General features: G+C 39.2%; 3 protein-coding genes across 3 annotated transcripts; 1 reads left to right on the top strand and 2 right to left on the bottom strand.

Annotated features, from left to right (window-relative positions):
* Positions 1-732: 732 nt before the first annotated feature.
* Positions 733-5,730, top strand: LOC130174143 (serine protease 23). The gene is made up of 2 exons (XM_056383774.1): positions 733-1,034; positions 2,888-5,730. Exon 2 carries the CDS (start codon positions 2,905-2,907, stop codon positions 4,057-4,059), a length of 1,155 nt encoding a protein of 384 aa, XP_056239749.1. The 5' UTR covers positions 733-1,034; positions 2,888-2,904; the 3' UTR covers positions 4,060-5,730.
* On the bottom strand, positions 5,420-12,175 carry cfl1 (cofilin 1). The gene is made up of 4 exons (XM_056383775.1): positions 12,018-12,175; positions 7,982-8,292; positions 7,818-7,894; positions 5,420-6,426 (listed from the first exon to the last, which is right to left on the bottom strand). The coding sequence occupies exons 1-4, from the start codon at positions 12,018-12,020 to the stop codon at positions 6,314-6,316; spliced, it is 504 nt and encodes a 167-aa protein (XP_056239750.1). The 5' UTR covers positions 12,021-12,175; the 3' UTR covers positions 5,420-6,313.
* Positions 12,176-13,832: 1,657 nt separating this feature from the next.
* On the bottom strand, positions 13,833-24,196 carry atl3 (atlastin 3). Its single transcript, XM_056383772.1, has 14 exons — positions 24,061-24,196; positions 21,815-22,037; positions 20,815-20,949; positions 19,946-20,050; positions 19,811-19,861; positions 19,528-19,584; positions 19,337-19,429; positions 19,051-19,189; positions 18,814-18,941; positions 18,679-18,735; positions 18,501-18,572; positions 17,708-17,899; positions 17,267-17,506; positions 13,833-16,231 (listed from the first exon to the last, which is right to left on the bottom strand). Exons 2-14 carry the CDS (start codon positions 22,016-22,018, stop codon positions 16,169-16,171), a joined length of 1,536 nt encoding a protein of 511 aa, XP_056239747.1. The 5' UTR covers positions 22,019-22,037; positions 24,061-24,196; the 3' UTR covers positions 13,833-16,168.
* Positions 24,197-24,498: the final 302 nt, after the last annotated feature.

Here is a 24,498-nt window from a genome sequence, read left to right as displayed (position 1 = left end):
AAAAGTCATAGTATAGTAAGGCATAAAAAATGGCATAGTACAGTAAGGTAAAAAAGTCATAGTATAGTAAGGCATAAAAAGGTCATAGTAATATAAGGCACAAAAACGTCATAGTGGAGTAAGGTATAAAAATCTCATAGTATAATAAGGCATAAAAACATCATAGCATAGTAAGGCATAAAAAATGGCATAGTACAATAAGGCATAAAAAGTAATTGTATAGTAAAGCATAAAAACATCATAGTACAGTAAGGCAAAGAAGTCATAGTATAGTAAGGGAAAAAAGTCACAGTATAGTAAGGCAAAAAAGTCATAGTACATTAAGGCAAAAAAACATCAGAGTGCAGTAAGGCATAAAAAAAAGTCATAGTATAGTAAGGCAAAAATGTAATATTACAGTAAGGCATAAAAAAGTGATGGTATTGTCAAGCACAGAAACATCATCGCATAGTAAGGCAAAATAGAATAGTGAGGCAAAAAAATGTCATAGTATGGTAAGTCATAGAAAAGTCATTATATAGTTACGCATAAAAATTTAATAATATAGCAACGCATAAAAACATCATAGTATAGTAAGGCGTAAAAACGGCAAACCATAGTAAGGCATTAGAGTCGCCAGTTAACCCAATATTAATTTTGGGTTAACTGGGAGGAAGCCGGAGAGAACCGATGCAGGCATAAGGAGAGAACATGCAAACTCCACACAGAAAGACCCCAGGCGGGGCGCTAGGACCGTGAGGCAGAAAGAGAGAGTACTTCTTTCCAGACAAGAAACTCTTAGTTGCGGTTCTCTGTCTGAGCTGGGCGGGTTTCATAGGACGCTCCGGACATTCAGCATCTGGAGCTTTATGTGCACACGCTGTTAAAGAGCTAGCAAGCTTTTTACTTCTGCGGGGCAAGGAGACGGAGAGGAGGGACAAAGTACCTGCCTGTCACCGGAGATCATAATGAAGAAAACCAGGGAAGTTATTGTTGTGATTGGGAGGAAAACTTGATTGGAATGTAAACACGGACCATCGATCTCTAATCAGGAGGTAATATATTAAATTTAGTGGTTTGTTTGGTAATTGTAATTGTACACATTCTTGTACAGAGAGTGTAAAAGTTCCCCCCTTTCCCCTTGCCTGTCTTTACTTTGATGCCAGTTTGTGACTCATCACTACTGTTGCATTCAGAAGTTATATATATATATATATATAGATTATTATTTTTATGGGCAGATGTAAGATGATTCAGTCCAAACATTTTGGTCAAATGATGGTCAAAAATTCAATGATGCATGTCTCTATGAGGTTTCAGGTGTTTTTCATCTCTGTCTGTTTCCTTACAGTCTCTGGTCTTAAACATCCCCTCAGACAGTTTAGAGGGAGTCCTCCACTTCAGTAGTATGTAGTTTCCCTCTTACATGCTTACAATATCTGTGAAAAGATTTATTTGCCCTAACATTTTTTCTGCAAAATTGCATCCCAGTGTCCAGGCTCCAAGTTAGTGCTGCAGTCCAAAAAACCATTGCTCTCCCTCCATCTCGCCTCTGGTTATATGTTATTACTTTTGCACAGGGACATATTCTGGATCATTTTCCAGTGGTTTTCATCAGAATGAGCCTCTTAGGAAGAGCTGTGTTTTTGGTTTAGAGCCTGAAAATTTTGTCTTAAGAATCAAATAATGTGTTTCAACACCAAAACAGGCTCAGAAAATGCACTTATTGCATGGTTTAACATCCCAAAATCACTTAGGTTACATCTCTCATACCACAGCCTGGTTAATAGCAGTTGATATTTTGTCATTTTTATTGTTTTAAACTACAGGTTTATGTCATAATTTGCTACTCCTTCATCAGCCAATTTACCACTTGAGATCTTCTGTAGCTGGTGTTAACTGTCTGCCACAGCTGTCATGTATCTAACATGTCAACATGGAAGAGAATTTGTACTTTCCCTGCTTACAGAAGCTCCTTTTTGTAACTCTACCTCCTTTGTAGTGTTGTATGAGATGGCACATAGGTGTGTGGACAGGCCCCACCCTGTCTTTTGTTAGGAATAATGCTCTTTTTTGCTGCCATGTCTCAACTTGCTTTTTTTTTTTTTTTTTTCACTTTTTACACACCTGCTCTCTTCGTGCCATGAGTGCCTCTGGGTCCACAGCCTTTTAAGGGGATCAAGTATCTCCTTGTTGCTGCTAATCTGCCCTGAAAGCCCCACGTACACTGTGAAGTAGTTAATGTTTGATGGAAAACAACTTCTTACCTCTGAGCTTTGACAAATATTTGACTGGAGGGCTTTTATTGTACCCTCCCAACCTCTTATTCACCTATTCAGTCGCCTCTAATGCAAAATCTCTATCTTGTAGATCATTTGAAGGAAACAAAATCCTGGTGTTTTTTTATGTTTCAAGTAATCACAAACTGTGTTTCTTTTCCCTCTAGACCATTGACCACACAACTTTGTTCTGGCTTTACAGTTATGTCATGGCCACTTTGTTTCCTGTATGATTGAACTTTTCCTGTGACTTTTTGTACCAAACACACTTTAAAATGCTTGTTTGTTTCCGCCAGGCTGAAATCCTATTTTTGTGGTAATCTATATTATAGGAACAAGAGGTTCATTGTTGCCTCACCACACCAGAAGAAACTCAGGCCTGCATTGCAACATTAGATTTTGCAAGCTGACCTCACTTGCATAGGCGCTGTGATTTACAATCAACAATAAACTGTGAGAGAGTCCAGATTTACAAGGGATTAGAGTTTGTGTGCTTGTCAGACAGCTTGTTTGGGTATATTTTCCACTGTTGGTTTCTTGAAAAACATGTAGGAATTCATGCAATCTCTCAAGGATAAGTTGGTAAGCTGTTCCTCTCACGTGTGTGATTATTTTCTGTGTCGTTGCAGTGTTTTCCGTCACCAGGATGACGCCACATGAGAGCTCCCTCCTGACTCACCTGCTCCTTCTCCTCCAGCTCTTCCTCCCCCTCACCCTGTCCTTTCTGCACCCTTCTCACCCCCCACCGGTCCACGTCCCCACACTAGTACCTCACACACCGAGGCCTCTCACTCGCTCCCACTTCAGCGCTCAGACTCAGCTGGACTTCACAACTCACTGCAACTCTAGCTGCTTTCACAGAGGAGAGCAGGATGAGCAGCTGACTGAGAAACTGGCTTTCGAGACGCTGTACGCTGACGGCTCTCGCACTCTCACTACTGTAGATGTGGAGGGTGAGGATGTGTTTGAGAGTGATGACCGTCTCTTTGCTCACCCTTCACCCAGGAGAGGGCCCAGAGTGAAGCCCAGACACAAGCGTGTGAGGCGGCAGATCTATGGAGCAGACGGCCGTTTTAACATTCAGGGCGACAACTTCCTGTTGGATTACCCTTTCTCCACAGCCGTGCGGATCTCCACCGGCTGCACCGGCGTTCTTGTGTCTCAACAGCACGTCCTCACAGCTGCCCACTGTGTGCATGATGGGAAGGATTATGTGAAGGGGGCGAGGAAGCTCAGGGTGGGCTTCCTGATCCCTCCATCTATCAATGGCACAAAAGCCAACCTCATTTCGGCCAAGAAGCCTCTGGTCCGCTGGGTGAGGGTGAAACGTACACGTGTGCCAAAGGGCTGGATCCAGGGCCCTCAGGAGGTCAGCATGGACTTTGATTATGCCCTGCTGGAGCTGCGGTGGCCTCACCGACGTCCCTTCATGCGCCTCTCTGTGGCTCCCTCCTCTGATGACCTGGCAGGGAATCGCATCCACTTCTCTGGTTTTGACAGCGACAGACCTGGGGAGCTGGTGTACAGATTTTGTCCGGTGGAAGAAGAGTCCAGTGACCTGATATACCAGCACTGTGATGCCCGACCGGGAGCCAGCGGCTCTGGAGTTTATGGAAGAGTATGGGACAACAGTTTAGAGCGCTGGGAAAGGAAGGTCATCGGCATTTTCTCTGGACACCAGTGGCTGGAGATAGATGGAGAGAACCGGGATTACAATGTGGCTGTGCGTATCACTCCTCTGAAGTTTGCTCAGATCTGTTACTGGGTGCACGGTAACCGGCTGGACTGTGTCCAGGACTGAGAGGGATAGGAGTAGAATAAAAGGAGGTTATGAAAGCAGAGCAAGAAAAACACAAGAAAACACAAAATCACTGCAAAAATAAACGTCTTTATTTCACTTAAATAAAGAAGAGTGAAACTGGATTAAATCCATACAAAATATCATCCTTCTGTGGTAAACCAGGAAAGCAGATCTACTCAGTTACTTTCTGATCTAGTTCCCCTTCATCGAGTTATTCCTCTCGTGTGTTTAATTAGCTGTCTGTAATCTCTGAGCCTATTAAACAATCTGCCTGTGAGATCATCACCACGGCATCTTTTAATACGTTTTTACTCACAGTCAGTGTTTCCACAGTATTAACATAAACCACTTTTTTACAAGAGAGAGAGAGAGAAAAAAAAGCAGTTTTCCTTGTGTGTGTGGTGTGTGTCAGTAACAGCACATTATTTTCCTACTGTGGATTATCTACTGAGGACATTTTTCTTTCTTTTCATCTTTTCTCTACTTTTTGGGGGAAATGGTTTGGTATTTTGATAGCTCCTCATGGATCATTAAGCTTCATCTGCCACGATCCACATTCTCCTAGATACACAGCTCTAGAGTGCACAGACTAAAGAACTGACAATAGTTAACGGACACCACTGATGCCTAACATTTCAGCAGACAGCTTGCTCTTCACAGTGTGGACTGGAGAGACAGAGTGTTAATTTTATTTTTTAAAAGAATGCTTGATATATTTTAATAAACAGAGATTTATAAGTGCTTGTGTCTTTGTGTCTGGTTTGAGGAGTGGTGTTGGGGTGACCTCCTGTGGTCGTAATGATACTGCAGCATCAATGGACCTGAACAGCAGTGATGTGATTCACCTTGGTTTAAACTGAATTTAGAGCTGAATTAATTGATTTGTCAATTGACAAGAAATTAGTCTGCAAAAATTTGTCATTTTTTCACCTAAGAATGACCTGGTTCCTGTAAATATTGTCATTTCAGCTACCATGATTGTAAACTGTCCATCTTTGGGCTTTAACAGTTCATTGGACAAATGAAATGTTGAAATATTTCAACTTGGAATTTAGGACATTTTATAGACCAAACAATGAAAATGATTAATTATAGCCCTAACTGAATTGGATGAGCACATTTGTTATTTAACCATTTGTGAATTAAGGTTCTCAAAATGTAAAACTTTACAATTAGAACAATCCACCATCACCACCACCGTTATATTAAACGACAATCTGATGTGTGACAGATGACCAAAACCTGAAATTAAAGAGTATGTCAACAGCTAGTGTTTTTACAAAGCACAAGTAAAAAAAAAAAAAGAAAAAAAGAAAAAAAAAAGTGGGAAAAAAAAAAAAAAAAGGAGCAGAACAAGTCAGTAGTTTAGTGCTTTTTATTAGAGATAAGGAGACGATACAAAACATCCACCATTCAATATCAGTCTTAACTCTGACCGCCGGTCTTTCATATACACATCGCTCCCCATCAGACCTTCATAACACCAATGATTTTAAATTGAGGAGATCCTGGTTTTAACACGTACAAGGAATGTTCTGTTTACTACATCAAATGCCATAGTTTTCTGACCCAGAACTGGAAATAAAAAGGAATCACTCAAGTTTTGGAATTTGCATGTTCAAGAAGAAAAAACAATGGAATAACAAAACAAAACAAAAAAAAAAAAAAGAAGAGAAAAATATATATATTTAACCGTGTTCCCCCAGAGAAAGTTTTGATACATCTTGTGCATTCAAGAGTGAATTAGTTCATACTACACCTAGTCTCAACTACACACACTTACAAAACTTAATTAGAAGTTTGGCAAAAAAAAAAAAAAGTAGTTGGAACGATTATTTGTCAGGATTCAGTGGTTGGAAAACTAAAGGTTGTTGCCTGTCCCTTTCTCTGCAATTTTTCAAATGGAACCCAGAAAGAAGAAAATCCTGTCCTTAAGCGTGAACAATATGTGTATTTATCATCATCATCCTCCTTCCTCAGTTGTATCTTATGTTTTTCCTTTGTGTGTGTTTTGTTCATATCCTTTATGTTGCTTGAACTGGAATGACAGTCTGAATTTGTGGAATTTCTTTTTTTTTTCCTCTGTAACTGTCACTTGACCCCAAACCCACCCACAATATCCCTCCCCAAGAAAGTCCCGCAAATGGTGCTGGTTCTGCTTTTGCCCTTCTCCAAACCACACTGGAATGAACAGCTAAACCCAACAGATGTGTCTGAAAGGCCTCGATCGAAGCCGTAGGAGTGGGGGTAATATTTATATAGGGGATCCTTCCAGGCTGACTACTGATGAGCCACCAAGCTTTTCTGCCAGGGTGTGCCGGTCTTTGAGGTCCTCCAAGCCGTTCACCTGCCACTCGTGCTTAATACCTGAAGGGGTGGGGGAGACAAAGACAGCAGTCTGAATTACACACTGAAAAAAGTTGTGTCAATATAGACCATCAGGTAAGCTTAAAAAAGAAAAAAAAAGAAAAAAAGTGCATTTTCCAAAATGAGCAAACCTTTTCAGGTACAAGTCTATTGACCAAAATGTGGTTTAATGTTAAATGGCGGATATGGATGAAAATGACAATGTATATCACCATATAGTACATTTTCTGGAAAATCAAGCAAGAGACTATTTATGGATAAAATATTTGGCTCATCCAGCAAATAGTATCTTACATATAAAGGCACTTAATTCATGTCAATGCAAAATTCCTGTAATGTTTTGTAGGAATGGGAGAATGTTAAATTTTCATTCTTAACACTTTCTGGTGAAGAACAGCATTAGCAGTGAGACAAATGAGAAGCACAAGTGCAGCTTGAAAGCTTGTAGGTCCCACTTGGTCAAAATGAACAATTACTTGAATGTGACGTGGCCACTGCCAACAGGCTGACTTGCAGCAAGAGATGTACATGTATAATAGAGACAAACAGTCAAGAAAAATCATTCTGACTACTTTGTCGTTTGCACTGACATAATGTTTAGATATTATGAGATTAAGATATTTAAAAAAAGTTAAAAGGATAAAAATGATTCCACATTAATACTCTATCTTTCCTACCAATCATTTAAATTCTTACCAAAAAAAGTACAAAACAAAACAAATAAACTACTGAAACATACGTGGATTAATTCAGGTTTAGAGTTGTATTGAGCATTTTGAAGTTTATGTATAAGAGCAGAATAACGTTTATGCTACGCTATTAGACTGAGGATGGTTAAGCAAAATGTTATGATTATGCATTTAGTGATTTAAAAAAAAAAACTATTAATTTTTTTGTCCACTTGGGGGCAGAAGAACAAACTGTTTACACAACACTGACATTTACCATCCCATTAGGTTGATATAATAATGGCCTGTTACACGTCCAAGAGATATGAAGCAACATTTAAGTTAATATGAAGCCATTTGTCTAACCACCTGATAAATACTAGTCTCTCATTTTAGCTCAGAGTTGATAAATCTTGAGGAAAATGTCTAGCTCTTTAGCTGCTAAATGCTCTACTATGTTCACAAGCTGGTTGTCAACTTTACCTGCCAGACAATGTACAGCAGATTAATCAGATTTTTCACCTCACTATGAGAGCGGTGAGAGTGAACAAAACAGTAAGTGGTAGGATGTAAAGCCAAAACAATAAGCTGAAAGACACCTAGATGCTAGTTGAGGGGAAGTGCATAGTCAGGTGTTAATCTTTGGTGGGGCTGTCACTAACCACATTTGACCCAGTGTCAATACAAGGACAATTGATTAGGGCAGCTTTAAGTCTGACTCACCTTCAAATTTCCTCTTGATAGCATCTTTTGAGCTGGCATAGATCATCTTGCTCTTCAAGGGGGCACTATCTGGAGCCCTGTGAGAGGGGAAAAAAATATTAAAGCCAAATGTTGTCTTAATGAAGATCATAAACCCTATAATGTGTGATAATGGCTGCACTCACCAGAAGATGAAGACCAGGTCCTCCTTCTTTGTTTCTTTGGTCTCATAGGTTGCGTCATACAGGGCGTAGCGGCAGTCGTCTGGGGGCAGCATCTTCACGAAGTGCTGGTATGGATCCTGGACTGTGGTTCCCAAGTCACCCAGCAGGATCTCTTTGCCATCATCCAGAACGATGTTCTTGAGGTCCTTGCTCAGACAGAACAGAATGGCCTTCTTCCTCTTCCTCTTCTCATCCTCGTTTGCCTGAGCCTTGCGCACCTTCATGTCATTGAAGACTGCGATAACTTCATCGGTCACTTTCACGCCGGAGGCCTGTGGAGAGAACGGTATGTTGACTCAGAGTCCAATATATTCATAGTTTAACATGGCAGCTGCCATTACTGCAAATACAGCAGTAGAGTATACAACCCACCATAACCCTAACAATAAAAAACAAATGTATTTGAAATGATTTTTGATCTAGTAGAAAATGCATTGCTATAACTGGGAATGCTTTTCCCTATCTTTGGACTAATTTGGGAAATATAATCATGATCCAAGGATAAAATGTTTAAAATGTAAATAAACACTTAATGATGTTAAGTTCCAATGTAGAGTTGAACAATTGGTTGATTAATCAATAGGTGCTGGTTAATCTTTTTAATCCATTTTGATTATCAATCGTTTTAAGTCAAAGTCTTGGCATCAAAAATTCACCAGTTGCAGCTTTTCAAATGTGAATTAGGGCTACAACTACCGTTTACTTTCATTATTGATTAATCTTCCAATTATGTTTTCAATTAATAGATTCATTGTTTCATCTATAAAATGACAGACTAGAGAAAAATGCCTGTTAAAATTGGTGACCAAGGGGACAGCTTAACATGTAGTTTTGTCTTGATCCAGCTCTAATGTTTAACTTTGCTGGTATTCTTATTCATCCATCTTTGGTTTTTAAACTGTTGGACAAAACAAACACTTAAAATATGGCGACTTGGGCTTTAGGAACTTGTTACAGGTATTTATTGCTATTTTCAGACCATTAATGGACCAAAGGATTAATCTAAAAAAAAATAATAATACCTTTTAAATAAAATAAAAAAATCGACAGACTAACTGATAAAGTAAATAACTGGTAGTTGGAGCTCTACTCTATGAAACAAGACAGCACTTGTCATCGTTTTCCAACAGGGCAGAAGTGAGGACACGAGTACAGTAAATACAGACATTATGAAAATGAAGAGGGTCTGAGAGGGTGGCATGTGACTATCACACACACAGCAAGAATGCTTCTACGAGGACAACTGATAAAAAGGTTTGAAACCAAAAAGGTGTGGCCGTGACAAGCTGTTGGTCATGGTGTTAAAAATTGTGTAATGCAATCTGAAAATTATTAACTGCCAGCACAGTTGGTGCAAATGAAATCAACAATGATGATTCAGTCACCACAGCCTTTTAATTCCATTTATTATGTATGAGATCAGACAGCAAGAGTACCGAAGGAAAGAAACAACAATATGTGCCTAGTGTCACTTGCTCAAAGTCCATCTGTCACTGGGGCAGGACCAGTTGGTATAAAACATTATATGAGTTCTCTCTGCGAGCAGAGGCAGAAGTCATGTATCTCTGCCATAAAGATGACCATGTGGGTGAGGGTGTGGTCCGGAATTAAGCGTTTCGGAGCAGGGTTCAGTCACAGACAATGGCGCTTCTGTTGAAATATAGAATACAAGTCACATCGCCAAGTCACAGCTGCTCCATAAACTCACTCAGTCAGGTCTTCTGACTCTGTTTAAGGCAATCCATCACAGGAAAATGCAGTCTCATGAGAAGATGGAAGAAAACTGCTACCTACCAGCAATGTGTCAATGGAAAAAAAGACAACAATGAAAAGGAAATAATGGGGCAGGAAAGACGGAAAGGGAACCCAACTGCCAAGCAGAACGGGCACAGTTTGTTTGCTCAAGGAGTAAAAGGCCTGTGTGAGATAACAGTGACTTTTAGAATAATAATTAACCAGCAAACAATCTTTAATCACGTCCATAATCCACCCATCAATAGAATAAGCATTATACTCTTATTTTTCATGTTCTTTGCTTTTTCCAAAAATATTTACCAAGGTAACAAATATCAATATTCTTTTTTTACTTGACACGACACATTTGTCTCACTGCTTTCTTATGGCCATATCCTTTGTATTTCTCTTTATTGTACCCAAACATGATTTACAACTGTTGAGTCAATCAAGTTCTTTTATGTTTCCACTTCTTTGCCTTGCCACAATTTGCCATGGGATTGTTATATTTTGTTTATTTATAAAGGCAGACTACTATCACCATGGTGACCACTAAGCTCTCACCTCATCTAATATGAACCATGGATACTTTTCTTTACAGACGTCGACGTTAAAGTGGCTCAATACAAATCTAGTCACAGTCCAAGTCTTTAATTCTCTTACACGGAGGAACAGTTAAGATTACAGGCCTCACAAGCTATTATCATAAGGGACATTTTCACTACCAACCACAGGCCTAACGCCTTTGTATTCAAACTCTTAAAAAAACACTGGATAGGGAAAGGGGAACTGTTCAGCAGGCAGATTTAGTTGATGTCAGGTTGTTAAAGGTGCAGACTCAGCAATGAAAGACAATAGACATCACTGCTGGATGTTTAAAAAAAAAAACCTGATGTAAAAGTTATACGACGGATATATGATCATATGAGCTAATTTTACGTGTTGTTTTAATGCCAAAAATAACGCATATTCTGCCATATCCGGTATCTCTATGCTTCACTTATGTATGATGACCGTGTTTCAATGAATTGAGATATCCGGTAAATATTTCCTCTTGGTACTGTGCAGTAGTCTAATCGCGTGACGGGCGTTCAGGGTGTATAGACGGCTGTACAAATTAGATGCGCAACTAAAAAGATGCGCAGCACCGACCACGAAGATCCAGAGACAGCGGCCCGCTAGCTTTAGCTAACGAATCCAACACTGCCAAACGGGCGTTACATAATGGTGATAATTCTGTCATATTTGTCCCTACATGTGCGTAGATACATGGCAAAATTATCACAGTGCAGATGACAGTAAATGATATCCGAGTGCAGATCCATTATAATACGGGACCAAACAAAATGGTCTTTGCACCAAATTCAGGGTGGGGCCATGAATGCAGCACACGCACATGTGTACGCTAGCTTGCTATATAAGGCAAAACTCTGCTCTAACCGATTGTTCGTCTGTCAATTCACACATTTACTGCCACAACGCAAATGGACCATAAACCTACATTTTGCTCATTTAGTATCACTATGGGCTAAAACGTACTCGACTTAAAGCACGCAGTCAACCACAGTCTAAAATGCTGTTAGCGAGGAAGCCGCGTACAGACAAAGAACCAGGAAATCACAGCTAGCGCCAGCCATAATGGGTGTCATTTTCTGTCTTTGCTAACGTAGCTAGTTCAGCTAACAATACCATTAGCTTGACGGCCCCGAGTCGCTGCTGCACCTGCCAGCGTCGCTCCTCCGTGGAAGGACCGACGAGCTCAGGTGAAATAACAGAAACATGATGCAGTTCAAACACCGGACCCGCGTCATGACAACTATCTAACGCAGGCAGGGCCTTTTGTAAAGCGGCTTTATGTCGGTGAAACACGGACAGATGAACGAAATGGCGCCAGTTGTTTGGGATCGTCAGTCGTTTATCTGGCCTCTTATCACAATATTGAGAAAAAAATACCGCACTGTACATTCGCTGAATGTGAGGAGTATGACCTGCGGCTTCGTCAGGCTCTCTGAAAGCATTACTAGCTTTCCAGCTTCTCGCACAGCGGAGAGGCTCACCACCTAGCCCCGGTGCTAGCAGCTTCTCCTGCGGCACAGAGATGTCTTGCTATGTTTGATGCTAAAACCAATACCGTAATCCACAAAATATAACATAAATTGACAATGAAGCTCCCTATATATTGAAATCAAGTATATGAGACGCAGTGGAACCAGCGAGAAGACATGAAGTGCTATTAAAAAAAAAAAAAAGGCGTTAAACCTACCATTGCTGTGGATTAGACTTGTCAGCGTCTGGGTAGAAACTGAATGGACTGTGATGGTCAACTGCCGCTCGCACTCACACACTGGATACGCAACGTGAACGCGCCTATAGGCGCGATCCTGCTAGAGCAAGGTACACGAGCGGGAGCGCCCATTTGCAAAGCACGAGCATCGGGATGTTTTTATTTGCTTGTTGGTGTTTACAATTGATTAATGCTTTTAATCTGTGAATGTAATCTAATTAATAATTAGCTTCAGATCAGTGTTTTAAATAAACAGATTAAACAGGTAATACAAATCATTTTCCTAGATAAATCTTAACATATTATTGACCACTGTTAAACGTCACACCAATTGCCACCAGTTTGAGGGGATTAGTATTTCACTCATAATTTATTTGTCTTTTTTACTTCTTATTTTCCCAGTGATATTGGCAGTATTTATTATTTTATTGTTACAGTATGTGTTGAGAAATCAAACATACTAAACAAGTAACGGAGAGCATTATGGGAATATGTGTTTGTGTAATAGCTATTTGACTAAACCTACAAATCCCTGGTGATATCAGATATGCTATATTATAAAAGTATTTAACAGTGCTTTAGTACTTGATGTACAATAGAATTACGAACATTATGGTTGAAGCTATATTCTTTTTATATATATATATATAGCCAATAGGCCATGTATGTGGGTATCATTGTGAACAGTGTTGTAATTTGAGAATCGGTTCAAATACGTTCTATTAATTATTACACCAGTGGCGTGAGGAGTGATTAATAAGTAAAGCGGGTGTGTTGCTGCTTTGACCGACATTCAGAAGCCTGCTCTGCGCAAAGCGGTTTCGGGGTGGGAGGAAATTCTCCGCCATTCATCCCCGCCCTCCCTGCCTCCTCCTCTTCCCCCTGCCTCCTCCTCTCCCCCCTGCCCTCCGTGCAGTTCTTGTTCAACTCACTTCCAAATATGGAAGTGAACGGCAAGCGGCGGCGGCGGCCGGTGCACGCGCCTCGCTCCCAGCGCAAGGAGGGGTCGGGCCGCGACGCTGATCACCATATAAGGAAACAAGGGACACGAAATTCGCTATAGCAGATTTTTAAACGGCAACGCATCGAGAGAGAGAGAGGAGAGAGAAGACACAGAGAGGTCTGTGAGGATGAGAGGCAGCGGTACTTCAGGCAGTGGCAGGAGAGGAGTGGGACCAGAACGACACATAAAGCGGGGAGCTGAATCCACACATTTCTACAGAGGATAACATGACGTTTTAATAGACACACCTGAGGTCGATTCATACCAAGGCAGAGCTGTTTATTTCATTATTTTATTTTATTGTCTGGGGGACACCTAAAGCCTCTTGCACCACAATCCATTGTCATAACCCTACATTTAGTCTATAGATGTATAACATGTCATGCCAGTCTGCAATCACATAGAAAAATATGTTGTATGTATGTATGAACTAACATTACTGTCTACGTGAGAAATCTTATACTGAAAAGTAACCAGCTGCCAAGTAAAGGTAGTGGTGTTAAAAGTACAATTTTGTGGCTGCACATTTACACTGAAAGACAATCTCTAAATGAAATGTAAGCCTGACATAATTCGTATTTTTGTAAAATGAATGATGGTTTTGATCACTGCTTTCTCGCACAAAGTGTCTCTAGTGGTGAACCTGCTGGTGATTCTGTGTGATTCCAGACCTCAAAACAAGCCTATGTCCTCCTCGAGTTAAACACAACCTTTATATGACTTAAAGTCTCATCCCTGGTGCCACTTTATGTAAGTAAAAACAGTTGAATGAATAGATTGAAAGGATGCACTGACAGTTTCAAGCGTTTATTCTTTATAAAACAGCATTTCTCAAGTCAAGGCCACCATACCCCTGCAAGAGATGATTACAATAGCCGTTGCTCCAATATAGCATGCATTTATTTACTTTTGGAATGAACACTGTGCAAAAAGCACCAAAGAGAGAGAAGGGTAAGTGCAATAGCATGTGCTTGTAAAACATCTTGAAGTTTCCTTCTCTTGTGGAAAAGGGACATGGAATGTGCAAAATGATGGTCAAAAACCATGGACTGAGAATTTCCAAGTCTCTCATCCTCCACATTTGTATGGTCACTTTTGGCCCTTTATTCTTCTATAGTAACATGGAATTACTGAGTGATTAAAGCACTGTCAATCAGCTTTTATCTCCACTCTGTATTCGAGCACAGAAAATATATTAGCTGTTGAAGATCACTATGTAGAATAGCATGACAGTCAACAGGATTCTACTTTTGCTCTCAGATCACACAATCGTGTGGGATTATCAAAGACCTGTTTAATAATACTAAATATTTGCCACTCCACCTCTCTAATCCAATGTTTCTGAAAGAACCTGCATTTTATCATATTCAGAGATGTAGGGCATGGTTGCAAATAATCAGAGTCCTTTAATCCAATACCTGATTCATTCTGAGTTGGCCTGAGACGCCCTGCTTGGCCCCACAATGGAAAAATAAAACCTGATAAATCCACTGTGTACTCCACCTTTTTAATTCTCTCTATGTCTGATTTTTGAAAAATACCTTTGATGGATTGGTTAAATGGCTGCATGTAAACAAGCACCTAGGAAACAAGTTAGTCCAAATTTGTCATTTTTCCTTTGATTTAATCCTAATGATTTAATTTTCCTATCAGTCATTTGAAGCAAAGCTTTGACCCCAGCATGCAATACTTTCAGGCTGGATTGATCACCATGTATAATCACTATTTTACCGAAAACAAGTTTTACTCTGACAAAGTTTTAACTGTGAAAAAGTTGTAATATCCCCTTTGCTTGAAGCAAGATCAACAATGTGAACTTTTTATACTGCATCAGTAGTGTTGCTTACACACTAGTGTTTTTGCACAGGTTGCTATTAAAAATTACATCAGAAAATAATTTCTCAGATGCGAACATACTAACATGACAGCATGTTAGGGATTTTTGACAGCAACCAAATTTGAAAATAATCCATCCAAGTGCTGTATACTTTTTGAAAACTGAGGTGCGGGTACAAAAAGCATAGGGGGAAAGGCGCACAGTCCCATTTACTGTAGGACTCTACTGCTTGTTTCTGTCATATTTTGGTCTATTTGAATATTCTGCTTGTTATTTGTTCCATATGTGTTCGGCACTTACAATGATTGAGAATTTTTTTTTTTTGGCATTTCTAAACTTTTAATAAAACTCTTGTTTACAGGCTATATTTTAGCTTATATTTACTGATGTCTGAAGTGACAAGGCCAAAGTATAATTCCAACACAAGTGGTCTCTTTGGCTGACTGGTTGCTAGTTTTATTATGTTGGTCGGTCAACACCTTTAAGTATTACAAAAATCTCTTATCTTTGGAGTTGGAAAGTTTTGCAGAATATAAGTTCCTATATATAATTTATCTCAAAGAATCTATTATAAAGTATCAAAATCTACAAAGTCTAACATGTTTCTGTCAAGGACTAAATGACAAAGCACTTGAAACAACTGAACTCCCATTACATGCAGCTTCCAAAATCTGCTGGGCTAAATACAAAGTGCGTATCCTCTTCTTTCAATGTAGGTAATGCTAGTTTATATCAAATATAAAGCAAATCTACAAACTTAATGGAATGTTTAAGGCCAATAAGTAAAAAAAATATAGTGACAAAGAAATATGTATAAATGTATAAGCTTTAAAGCCATTTTTAAAGATATACTGCAAAAGCTTTGTTTGAAAAGCACCTGACTACCCCTGTCTGAACAATATACAGCCACATAAGATGCATTTAGCTGAGACAGAAAAAAAGTGTTTTTTTTGTTTAAAAGTAAACATTGACTTGTCCATTTAGACCAAATGTAAAATTGTAAAATGATGGCAGTATCAATTTTCGAAGTATGGATGAGAGGAACTGGGATAGTTTAATTCCCTTCCTCAATGAATCCAGTCACCTTTTTATAAGTCTGGACTTTCATAGGCAGAGTAACGTGCATAATAAGAGATGCTGGTGAATTGGCATCATATTTGTACCTTGAGCCAATGTGGTTTAGCTGCACGTTTGTTCCAGTGAGTGGCATGATAAGGCTTTAGTGCTGACTGTGTGCTTGTGTTGTGTGCTGGTTGCATTGCATCGAGATTATGAAGGTTCAGAGGTCCTCTAACTGGATTTCTTCTTGTCACCAGTGCTTGTCCCTCTCGACTTGTTCAACACAACAGTGGCCTGAAAACACACAAAAAAGAGAATTTGTTTGACTGCGTGTAGCGTGAAGTGCATGCTGCAACATTCGCTGACCTCAGTTTTTTTATGTTGTGGTTAATTAATTGAATCCTTGCACTCTCATCTGTCATGTTTTTAACCCTGCCAGGGTGTGGTAAATCAATGGTCTTGTGTAAGTAATGAACCAGCCGCTAAGGGCTGTTAGGGCTCTTAGACTCTCTGTTGATGATCCAACTCATACATTAATAATTTTGTGTGTTTTATTTAATCAAAGCTCAATCAAAAAAAAAAAAACTAACACACAATTCAATGACTAGATGTTATGTGAAAGGGAATTGTTAAATTCATTTTGAAATGGAAGTTAGAGCATCTATATCTTCAGCAATGTAATGTATTTTTGCATAAAACAGAACATTTCTCTGGCAGCCTTTAAATGTAGGAACATCTACAGGCACAAGGCAAAACCATGTTTGAACTTGATGGCTCATTCTACAGAATGGTACCGACCGGAGTAGCGGATGAAGGCCCATGTCAGCATGGCCACCATGACCACGCCCAGAGTACGTGTTTGAACTAGTTACCTGCCCAAATGTGTGGTGCATCGAGGGACTCAGATTGTGAACAAATAAGTTCATGGTTAACCTTTGATTTCAGGCAGCTGTATGACTATTGGCATTTTTCTCTTGACACCAAATTCATTATTGACAAAAGATCAGATATGACCTGATCTAAGCCCAGGAACATTCTTCAGCTGTTTAATAGAGTGCTGCAGGGATGATATATTTCGTAGGCCAACCTGGAAGTTAGCATCACACCATATGCTGTTTTTGTTGACCAGTTTTTGGCAGGTGAGTCAAACACTAGATTTCTTTTATTCTATGATTGTTGAATTGTGTTTGTTCTTCTTTCAAACATAATAGCACCCTCTAGTGGCTTTAATGTGTGCATGCATTGAAACAAATTTTACTGCAATGTCAAACTGAAAGCTGTGACACCCATACAGATAGAAAGACATCAGCTGACAAAAACTGGCCTCACCTGCTCCAGGACAACACCTGCAGCCTGGTCGATGGCTCCTCCTACAGAATGGTACCGACCAGAGTAGCGGATGAAGGCCCATGTCAGCATGGCCACCATGACCACGCCCAGAGTACAGTCACACACCAAGGCGAAGGTAGATAGGCCAACAAAGAGCAACACGCCTGACAGAACGTAGAGGAGGCACACCAAGACAAACAGCACTGCAGGTGTCCGGAAGGCGCTGAAGAGATTTTTTGACTTTTACAACAAAGAGAAAAAAGCTGATGGTTAGGAACAATCCTGACATCATGTCATTGCAAAAAACACCCATGTGTATCAAGTACTTGTGTTTAAGATTCAGATGTTTAACTCTTAACGCTTAATAATTAAATATTTCAAAGAAAATTGTAAATTAAATAGACGCAGTTTAAATGTTATGTTTTCGGAATAGTCCTTTACCTCATTGTGCTTGCTGAAAGACTGCCACATTTCCTCTAGCTCCTTTTCCAGCTGTGCTTGGTAACGATCACAAAACTCCTGTCCACCCATCTTCTTTGTGGACGAGAAGGCATGGAGAGCCTCTCGGAAGTAAAATTGATGCTTTTCCTCCAGAGAGTCAGGAGACACATAAGGCAGGTCTCCCCCACACACCTTAGAGAAGAAAAACAAAGAGAAAAGAGGGTTAAAGCAGGGAACACACATTATGACTTATGATGTGATTAGGATGTGGTGACTGATCGGACCAAGATGTACTAGGGTCTGTTGACAGTTTTGGCAGATAACATCATATAGCGTGATATAGAAAGATTCTAATCTCAGATCTTCAAATGAAGTTTCTGCAAGTTGTTCTCAAAAAGGTTTTTTTTAAACATGTTTGAGTTAGAGTTGAGTTTGATTTGTGTGTTTCCTGAGGAAGACGTACTGATAAAGAAGCAAAAGAAAAAGAATGGCAAGCAAATATGCTTGTGATGTGTACTACACAACTGAAATGGAGGATCCCACCCAAACTCCCAAATTTTTTTTCTCCTCTTTTTGGCCTTTTCAGCTCAATGTCACAGCATATAAAAATGCAAATTGCTGGTTGCCGTCCATATTTCTTTTGGTTCAAGAACATTTGCTGTTATCGTGGAATTTACAGGGTTGTCCACCACCAGATCATTACTGATCTGTCATTCAGTGTGGTGTCTAGTATATTTACTCAGTTGAAAGATTTATGACTAAAAAATCGTCTTTCACATCCAATTGAATTCACCTTCTCCATGTTCTTGTAATACTGATCTTTGGCTGTTGCCACAGCTGCCAGGTTGTTGGCCTCTGCTGTAGCCTGGTGAGACAGACAGGGATATGTCAAATCAATCAATATTACTCCAGCTCCTAGTTGACAGGACAAATGAGCAGCTTGTTCACATTTATGTTAATCCTACACATACCATGAGCATAGTCTTTGGCTGTGGCAAGTCTTCTCCCTGGTAAATCTTGATGTAAGCCTGGTATGACAAAAATGAAACAATTTCAGATATAATGTAAAAAACTGATCAAAGGTCAGCAGGACTGACTGATTATACCTTGAAGAACTCAAGCAGGCCCATGCATGTGACTTTGTTTCCGTTTATTTCTTTCTCAGCCAGACGATCCGGATGCAGCAGTTTAGGAATCAGACTCGCCAGCTGTTCTTTGAAATCTGGGGCCACATCTGACAAAGTAAATATAACAACAGTCAGAACAACACTCAGTGTATTTGACATTCTGCTAAATACCAAGCTTAAACAAAGTACAACAGCATGGAAAACGGGGGATTTTACCGCTAAGTTGTCCCTGAAATGCAGGGCTGGTGGCAACCTTCAACCCAGGGTGCGGTAACAAGAAGCAGGAAATTTTGGTGAAGCATGAATGGATGTGCTCCCTCACTGTTTGCAGCTCCTCGTGTTGGGCCTCCTTAACCTTTGAAAAACAATACATAGCAAGATGAAATCCCAAACTCCGAACACAGAATTTAAGATAACTGTATGTGCAGTTCTTTATTTGTATTTAGCTGAAGTCCAAGTATATTAATCATACTCTGTCATATCAATGAGGCATCAGTGGTACCTGTAACCGTTTATCGAGGAATTCATTCCCTCCTTTAAACCCGTAGGTGTATTCATAGGGAAAGCTCCAATCCCTGATCAGAAACATCAAAGACTGTAGGAGGAATGGAGAGATGTTAAATAAAAAATGATGAAACAGAGAAACAAAAACAATCAGATACATGCCCATCATCAGAAAAAGGTTTCTCCTACCTGGAAGGGTTTCTGAAAGATTTCATCCATAGCAAGACGACCATACTCCGTGAACAGCTGTGAGGAGGAGGCAACCATTTTGCGAAATTAGTACCGAGATGCAAAAATCCCCCCAAAAAGCTTTAAGATCTTTATATTTCACATCATGCGTCTTAAAAATTAAGAGTAAATCATATGGCTGAAAATAAACGTTCTCCTAGGTGGAAATTTTCAAACATTCTTCACTAGCACATCAAAATACCTGCAGACATCATCACGTTAACTCTTGCTAATGTAAACAGACCTGTAGCTGCTGCAGATCGTCCTCTTGAATGTTCTGCGACAGATTGTAGATCTACGAAATAGAAACTAATTAAGGATACAGTACAAGAATATTGAAAACATGTTTAATCAGTGACAATCAGAGGAGAACAGTCACCTGCATTGAGCTGGTCATGGTGCTGAGGGCAAAGATGGTGGCACAGTCCTTCACAGTGGACTGATTATCAAATGCTCCTTGAGTGTCCATCAACACCACAGCCACCTACAGCAGCAGAGAGACAAAACATGCAACATGATGCCTTTGGTTTCAATATGGATGTTATACTCCTTTTTCTGTCTTTTTAACAGCTGTTTTTTTAATAGGATATATCCTTCAGATTATGAACAATTAAAAAGTGAAAGAACAGGGTAAATTACAGGACTAATTATGGCTTATGTAGAGCTACAAATAGTGTATGGCAGCGTTACTACTACTACTTCTTCAACTGTAGCAAGAACAAACCATTCTCTTGAATAGGGTAGAACTAACGATTGTTTTCATTGTAAATCATTTTTCCAATTAATCAATTAATTGTTAAGTGTATAAAATATCAGAAAAATAATGAAAAAACTTTGGATTTATTTCCTGAAACCCAAGGTAAAATCATCAAATTACTTGGAATAATCCAAAACAGATTAAATTTACAGTAACAAAAACAGAAAAAAAGCAAATCCTCACATTTAAGAAGCTAGATCCAGAGAATGTTTGGCATTTTTTTGCTTGATCAAAACCTTAAATATAATTAATCAATTTATCAAAATTATTGTTGAATAATATTCTGTGAAAATTCAAGGGTAAAAATGTTAATAAGAGAATAGCAGTTGTATGCTGAAAGGAAAAAATTGTTAATCATCTCATCAGGAACTTTTATAGAAATGTAATGATATAATCAACTATTAAATTCTTTTTCAGTAAAGAGTGCTTTGTCTGTTGACACACATAATACACAATACATAAATAAATAATGAAATAAAACGTTGGAGTACCTCTGTGCCATCACTCTTTTCGACGAGGAAAACTTCACTCCACAGCTGGATGCCCGTTGTCTCTGGTTCCGAACCACCTCTCCAAGAAAATCCAGTCAGTGGCTCATCATCCTGACCCAGCCATTCTTCATCCCCCTGCAGAGCACAAATTACACCTTCAAAACTTGTCAGGGTCAGGCTGAGTGTTCAGTAAAACTCAAGTGTATGTACATCTTGAGGCTTATTCAAATTTCATGTATTGTCATGTACTTCCAAGAATACAGCAGCAGCAGCAGCAGCAGCAGGCATTTTACGCTGAACTGTAAATGGAAAGTCCCATTGTTCTACATATTTTACAACACAAAAATATACATAATCCAGTGTAGACCTGTCAGGTCAGAATTATCTCCTCTGTTAGTTCTTTTATTTCACTTCACTGCACTGTGTAGTTGACAGAAAAATTAATGAGGTATCCCAAGTTCGGCCATTTCAGGAAGGAATCATCAAAATCGATGAGATTTATCAATTAGCAAAACACAGCAAATGTAATGCTAAGACTGAAGTTAGTTTCAAGTGAAGTTAGTTTAGAGGGCTTTCACACAGCCTCCACCCCTTAACAAAGGTAATGATTCTTTCTCTTAATTCTCTGTTCAGTAAACTGGCTAGTTCACATTTTAAATCAGGGATGGCTATTCACGTTGTATGACTGCTTCACGCCAACCACGCACTATTAATCTTCCAGGTTCCTTCAACACAAGAGGGGGAATTAGTCAGTATCACCTGCCGTGACTTCCCCGAATCTCTTCTTATAATAGAATGTTATTCTTTAAATCATAACTCTATTAACAAAACAGTTGCAGATTAATTATCTGTTGATTAACTGGCTCATTTCAGCTCTAGTCAAACATACATAACATTTCAGCATCAATTTTTGGTTGTGGCCTCTTGAGTAAGGTAGACAGATATAATGTATGGAGAGGTGAGACAAAGATCATGTTACTGTTAAGATCATGAGACTCACCTTTCTGTACATGTAACGGAGCATGAAATCAAGCAGGAAGCTCTTTCCCTTTCTGAAGGCTCCAGCCACTGAAAGCACCACCACATGTTTGTCTCGGACCTCAGGAGCCAACAGAACCTTAGCCAAAGCCTCCGTGTTCAACTCAAAGGAGTGATCCTCCTTACACACGGTGACAATCTGAACTGCGCCTGGTTCACCCCTCATCCTTCAGAGGTAATAGTCGCTGTGGAAATCAAACACAAAAACACCAGGTTGATATTAGTACTGGAGCGATTTTAGAGTTGTAACTAATTTATTTGTACTACTTGTTATTGGTTTATCTGTGGATTCATTATGTAGTCAATAACTGACTAAAGTGACAATTAAAAGTCCACATCCCCAAACAAATACTAATTTACAATGATAGAAAAGTAAAGTAGTAATAGTAGTAATAGTGAATCCTTGACATTTCGTCTTGATAAATCACTAACAATTAATTTGTTATAAAATTAAAAGAAAAAGTTCAGCACTAAATGATTCCCCTAAAAGTCCCTTCTAGTCTACAATAGAGAATTATTCAATTCAAATTTTGCCAATCGCTTAAATACTTACTGATATTTACCAAACACAACAAAGGTGCTTGCTTTTCTGTATTTAAAGTTATCATACAAAGTCTTGTTATTACATTATAAGAACTTTTTTCTTCTTTCATTTTTTGTGTTAGCTGGTCACAAGCTATTCGAAGACATTGCTTTAAGCTTGTTACTTGTGATGGGCACTTCACAATAGAGTTATTAATTATTAAACTAATGAAAAATATTAATTCTGATCAACTGTGACACATGGAATTAGGGTTGCAACTAAAAATGATTTTCATTGATTACTATGCCAATAATGTTCTTGATTAATTGTTTTGTCTATAAAATGTCAGAAAGAAATTCCTGTTACAATTTCCCACAGCACAAGGTGATGGCTTCAGATGTCTTGACCAACAGTTCAAAACTGAAAGATATACAGTTTACAATCATAGAGGGCAAAGAAGATAATCAAATCCTCACATTTGAGATGGTGTAATCAGCAAATGTTTGGCATTGTTTTTGCCTTTTTTGAATGACTGAAATGATAGTTTGATACTCACAATAGTTAATTAATTTTCTGTTGAGCAACTAACTGTTGCAGTTTGACTTGAAATGTGTCTTTTTCTACTGATCACCAGAATGGAAATCATCTAACAAAAAATTTGGTCAAAAGAAAACTATGGAAAAATAATCAGTAAATTAATCAATAATGACAACAGCCATTAGTTGTAAGCCTTAAGGCCTTAAGGAAAGATCACTCCGCTGAACCATGGAACTGATTTTCTTTCCAGCTTCACTAAGATACATTATTTGGGTGATAATTACAGTGAAGTCTGTTTACCCACTTGCTTAAATACAATTTCTGTAGGCCTGTGCATACTGAACAATCAGACATGCACTGATCCTTCCATGAGAAACAATATTTAGCTCTGTGTAAAGCTGACTGTGGGATGCTCTTATGGGTGTCATGCTGCTTTGCCTCCAGCAAATAGATTCTGAATGCTCTCTGATACCCTGCTCATCTTAGCTGTTTCAAAGGACTTCATTGTTGCTGCTGTCTGAGGAGGATGCCCTCTCCCGTCGTGAGTAACACAGTGAGTTGCTTTCATAACAGCTTAAGTTTGATTATAACACATAAATCTCGCTCTCTCCTCTCAGTAAAAACCCAACACCTCAGAGGTGTGGCTTTCAGGAAGGTAGCGTACCAAGCATTTTTCTGCCGTGAGTGTCAAAGATCTGGTTGAGCAGCTATGACAGCAAACCAAACTTTTTAATCTGCCTGCACTTTGTAATGAACAAGTACCACAAGATATAAACTAGACTCTACAGTACCTACACTACCATAATTTACATCACTGGGTCTTAGCAGCAGCCACCTATCGCTGCATCGGTGTTGGCTACGATGGCAGCACTGGTACCAGGACAGCTAATCTAAGTAGCTCTCTAACGCATTGTATTGATGTATTTGAAAAGCTAAAAAGCTAACTTCGACAGCTAAAGCCCATAATTATTGGCAATACAACTTAATAGCTAACAGCCTTGTATGTCCGCATGTACTCAAATAAAAACAATTTAAAAAAAAAGCCCAAATATGTATACGTCGTTAGCTGCAGAAGATGATTATCCCCGAATAAACTTGAAAATAGCTTCTCTCGTTGTGTTAGCTGCTGTTTCACAATGTAATTTTACCTGTTGTGTCTTCAAACGGCTTCAACACAATCTCATGAGAGTTGACAAACGACTCAAACCTAACTTTTATACACTGGCATGAAAACAACCGTGAGAACTTTTTTCCTACACGAAACTCATACACTTCCGTTTTCAGCCCGCGCAGTGCCTTCAGGGAAAAGTAGTTTAAATGGGATTTCCTTCTGGTACTTAAGCCTGTCTATGAACTACGTTACCCAGTGTTCCAAATATAGTGCGTCATAGCTGTGGGAGATGTGGTTTTTGATGTGCGCTTACGAATGCGGAACTACCGACCAGGTAATGTAAAACAGGAGTTTTGCGTATACAAATCATATCCGAGAGATTTCCGCGGATGAAATCCGTAGCTTAGCAACATGTTGTTGTTTGTGGACATTCATGTAAATATGTAGCAGATTGTACTTGATCCTATAGACTGTG

Source organism: Seriola aureovittata, chromosome 8, assembly GCF_021018895.1.
Source record: "Seriola aureovittata isolate HTS-2021-v1 ecotype China chromosome 8, ASM2101889v1, whole genome shotgun sequence".
Lineage (NCBI taxonomy): Eukaryota > Metazoa > Chordata > Actinopteri > Carangiformes > Carangidae > Seriola > Seriola aureovittata.
The sequence above is the reverse complement of the archived record's forward strand: the minus strand, read 5'-3'. Positions and strand labels throughout refer to the sequence as shown.